Below are 4,826 nucleotides of genomic sequence, written 5' to 3' on the forward strand. Positions count from 1 at the left end.
CCCCCCCCCCCGTTTCATCACCTACGATGCTCGGGCAATGGACAAATCTTGTCGCCGGGCCAACGATCGATCGACGAAACGGGAAGACGTGGGCACTCCGAGGTGGAGTTTCGTCCGGATCGGAGAGAGAGAGGAGATCGTGAACGATCGATAAGCAATGACTGGAAATACGATATTCGGTGGACTGTCTCTCAGTACCACGGTTGGTACTCTCGACGCTCCGGCGGCTAGGACAACGCGCGTCCGATGCTAAACGCGACCATCTGTCTGTGAGAGCTCTATTTGCCCGATACGGTGCGTTCGGTGTCAATAGTCAACGAGGGAACAGACAGCCGCACTTAGCGCTGAACCCGCGGCGAGAATACGGACTTTCGGCATTGGGAGGGAGTTTAAAGGCCCGTAGGTGTAACTAACATCGCGGGCTGTTTTTACGAGAAGCACGTGCGCCCGAGAGGGAAACGCAGCGCGAGAGAGATAGGTAGAAAGAGGGAGAGGGAGCGCGTATTTGGACGTAGCACTTCCGGCGAGATGGGGCGGGAGGTGCGAAGTGAACACGAGTGGTTTTCACGGAGGACGGAGAACGCTCTTTTTCGGGTCACTCTAGAAAAGGAAGAGTAAAAAATATCAGACTCCCGTGCGCGCATAGCCCACCGACGCATCCTTCTTCCGAGCGAAGGGGCACGAGGAACAGGAGGAGCGTCGAACGTTTAGCACCCAGAAAAATCAACAGCAGCTTCAAAGAACCTTTTCAAACAGAGCGTTACGCCGGTCGATTAGCGCCGCGACACTAATGATCGACACTTCGAGAGATAGGAGAGAAAAAATGAGGGCACGCACGAGCGTCGGTTTCGTGCCCAATCGCGTCCACGTGAGCGGCGAGGAAAATGTTTATCGACGGTCGAATGAAAATAACGATCGCACGATACACCTTCGAGATCCGTCTTACGCCGGCACGGAGCGCGTGCCCGGGACTTCCTTCGCACGTCCACCCACCGGCGATCGGGGTCATCTCGCCGCTATTTCAACAATGGCAACCTTTGTGGCCGGTAATTTTACCTAGGCATCGCTTCTTCGTGAACTCGTGAACTTGCTCTATCGGGAGATACCCAGGTGTGCGCGAGTGTCATTAGAATCAACGAAATGAGAATAACGAGGGTAACGATGACTGCCGAGGAATCGGACGAGTCGGCCGAGCCGCGGCAAAAGTCGGAGCCGCCAATTTATCGTCGCGCGATCGGCCGCCGAACGAGAGGCATCCGCGTGCCCGACACCTACGTGAGGTCACGAGAAGGATGTATTCCCCGGCGCGAAACTCTTCCCCACCTCCCGGTGCCTACGACGTTTAAATAAACCACCGGGCGTCGCTTTTTCGGCCGGCACCTCGCGAGAGCCGGAGAGCGCGCGGCCGTATCACTAATTTGTCCGTTCAAACAAAAAGCAATTTGTTACCCGACCGGACTGACTCATGGACCGAGAACGGTGTATACGGTTCGCTCGAAGAGCGTGAAGCAAGGGAGGCAGAGGGACAGAGAGAGAAGGGAGGAGGGGGAGAAGCAGGAGGTGCTGGAGCAGAGAGAATCGGGAGAGAGTGAGAGAAAAGAGGAAGAAGAAGAAGAGACGGAGGGAGGTAGAGGCTGATTTAAACCTGTCTGGTGGCCCGCTGCGCGCTTAACAACTGAAAAACAAACATGGCGCCCAGAGAGCGCACCGGCCAGCGGGAGCCCACGTATGCCGCGCGGCGCACCGAGACCATAAAGTGCTTCTGGTACCCCCGGTCCAGTCGAGTTCCAAAAGACTTCTGCCCCGCGAGGTAAAAAAATGAGAGAGAAGAAAGAGGGAGGGAGGGAGAGGAAAGAAAATGTCGGGAAGTCCTGGAATTTTTTTTCCGTCTAAGCGCTCCTTTGTTGCGATCGCCGGAGGAGAGAGAAAGAGAGAGAAGGACCATTCTTGAACCGCGGAGCTTACCCCGACCACCTTGCGCGCACGCGAGAGAGAAAGTCTTAATTTATGTCTGAGACATTTTTAATATTTCTCCTTTGCGCCGGCGGAAAAGGATGCCGTACGCGCTCGCGCTTGCTCGCGCGAACGAAATTCCTGCGCCGACGGAAATTCCATGGTGCTACTGGCGGCACGTGAAATATTCTCGAGGAAATTCGCGATATTTAAGAAATTGTTCCTCCGCGGCGGGACGACGCGGAGAAAGAGCGACGACTCCGGGACTTACTTTCGGATACTTCTTACGCTGCGAGGGTCGAGGTGGGTCGCCGGCGACTCCAGGGAATAACTCTTTTTCTCGAGCTCGAGCCTTCTTACGTATCGAACGGAGAGTGAGAATTTTTGGCGAAAGGCGCGAACAATGCGGTCCCTCCTGGGCTGGAATGCTCGATCGGGGAGAAAAAAGAAATTCGTTGTACTTACGCCAGAAGTGCTGACTTGCGGTCCGAACGGGTACTTCGTCCAGTCGAGTTTCTCCTCCGTCGTCGTGTCCAAGAGAACAACTGCAATCACAAGGAAAACGTGATTTGAGTACACGCGATAGTCACGACGACAACCTGCGACGGTACTCTCTTGGTAGATAAACAGGTGGAACTAGGAAACGACTTGGAGAGATCTGCAGCCTTCTCTGCTTTTATGAATTATCAAATTAAAAAAAAAAACATCCCGCAACATCTGCGAGAGATGCACGGAAAAAAGAATTAACTCCCACAGCTGTCCACGTAATACAACTGAAATTTAATTACCAGACCTGGCTCTTAGTTGTGTGAGCTTATTCTTTTCTTCCGTGTACGTTTACACGGTAAAAAAAACATTTTGCGTGTCAAAATCGATCCTTGTTAAAATGTTTGCGTTAATGTCTTTAATATATCCGTGTGTCAACATACTGTGTTTATGTTACGCCAGTTTTTATCTGTCGGAAGTCTAATTCTTTTTTTTCCCATTTAGTCACAAATAATAACCCAGCCGTTGTTCTTCGCTCTAATACAATTTCCACAGCCGCATTGCACATAATCGCGAGACCCGTCGGATGTAATTGCACCGTTTGACACGCACGACACGACGAATGACGTCAAATTAAAGTTACGCTCACGCTCGTCCGCTTGTCTATTTCCAGCAGTAGAAAAGATAATAAGCGCGTGTCGAAGTTCTCGCGAAGAAATGAACCTGTCGAAGAGGAGACGGCAGCTCGCACCCTCTCGGAGATGGCGAACTCTCGAGAGCGTGCTGCGAGGGGTGAAAAAAAGTGAGGTAAATATACGAGGCGAGAAAGAGAGAAGGGAAAGAGGGAGGGGGGGGNGGGGGGAGAGAGAAAGACTAAGAAGAAGAAGAGAGAGAGTCACGAACGGCCGGCAAGAAGAAACGGCAAGATCCCGTTGTGTATCGGTGCATACGCGTAGGGACCAGGTTGCGCGCTACGTCCTGCATGATGCTCGCCGTGGTGGAGGTGGCGGTGGTGATGTTGGTGGTAGTGGTCGTATCGACCGGGTCTGGGCCGCTACCAACCCTCGAACCTCCTCTCCGTCTCTCTCACTCTCGTCGATCCGTCGTTCCTCTCTTCAGCCTTCGCTCTGGTCTCGCCTCTCTTCTACGCACCCGGCGCATTCCTCTCTCTTCTCCGTCCATTCGTCTCCCTTCTTTTCGTCTCGCGTTCTTTGTATCTCTTGCGCTTTTCCCCTTCGAGCCTTGGCACTCGTCCGTCCTTCCTTCCTGCATTCTCTCGCCCTCTCTCTCTCCCTCACACTATCCTCTTCCCCTCTCATTTTCGTCGTCACTTCGCTCCTCCACCGCTCTCCTCCGTTTCGCGATATTCGCCGGAATATCGAACCGGGTTAGCCGCGCCATCACCCCCAGCCGGCGCCCTCCCGGACCCCTACTCATACTCCGGGTCCTTGAATTCCTAGGCTGGAGCGCCCCAGCCGACGCGGATGCAACCCGTCCACCCACTCACCCCCGGCCACCAGCCCTCCGCGCGCCGGATGGAATCTCAAAGGTGAAAACTGCGCGCTGCAAAATCCACCCGACCTTTTTATTCCCGCCTCCCCCGTCCGTCCCTCACCCCTTCTCCGCGAGGTTCTATCTCCTCGCCCCATCGATCTCCCATCCCGCCGCCGATCGTTTCGACGAGGCACTCGCGCGAACTGCAATTATCCCGGCGCATCCGGACTGACGTCAGGCGGGGCGCGCGCGACAGGTGAACGCGGAATTGTATCGGACTGCAGCTTTGGGATTAACGTGAAGTTATAAAAGGAAAACGAGAAAAAGAGGGGGGGAAGGGGGAAAGGGGAGGGGAAAAAGATGCGAGTTACAGCGGGATTCGGGAAAAATTCACGACCTTTCCGACTCGGATCTCGCGCTCCTGATGGAACACACGGTTCTCGCGATTTTTCAGTTCTCGATCCGGACGCGAAGGTGTCCGTCGGAAAAACGAGCTCGCAGGAGGCTTTACGGCGGATATATGCGATTTTAGAATGCGCGAATTTGATAACCCCGGCATTAGGGCATCGCAAAGGTATATTCCGTTTTAATCCGCGCGGGATCAGCGGCCCTCCAAAGCCGTCTCATTGTGAAGAGTATCTCATAGTGGAGTTTGCAACGTGCCGGTCTAATTCGAGTGCTCTCGGGGAAGAACTTCGGATATATAGATACGCTCGCGCGCGCCTCTCCGCAGCCGAATTCGCCGGAGTAAGATCTGAGAGAGCGAGCGCGACTTCACTGCACCCCCTCCCGCCCTTCTCTCTATCGCCCCTAATAAACTTCACGGAGAACCTGCAGATTGACCTCGGGATTATTCACAAACGCCGACAAGATTTACCCCCCCCCCCGGAATA

General features: G+C 54.1%; 1 protein-coding gene across 7 annotated transcripts in view; it reads right to left on the bottom strand.

Moving 5' to 3' along the window:
• The window catches only part of LOC106749198 (ephrin type-B receptor 1-B), a 108,411-nt gene that overhangs the window by 43,789 nt on the left and 59,796 nt on the right, over positions 1-4,826 (bottom strand). For all 7 annotated transcript variants that reach the window (XM_014628393.1, XM_014628390.1, XM_014628392.1 and 4 more), the window contains exon 3: positions 2,419-2,498. In XM_014628393.1, the coding sequence (XP_014483879.1) occupies positions 2,419-2,498 (80 nt within the window). The remainder of the gene's footprint in view (positions 1-2,418; positions 2,499-4,826) is intronic.

This window comes from Dinoponera quadriceps, unplaced genomic scaffold (assembly GCF_001313825.1).
Source record: "Dinoponera quadriceps isolate SergipeBrazil2010 unplaced genomic scaffold, ASM131382v1 scaffold2952, whole genome shotgun sequence".
Classification (NCBI taxonomy): Eukaryota; Metazoa; Arthropoda; class Insecta; order Hymenoptera; family Formicidae; genus Dinoponera; species Dinoponera quadriceps.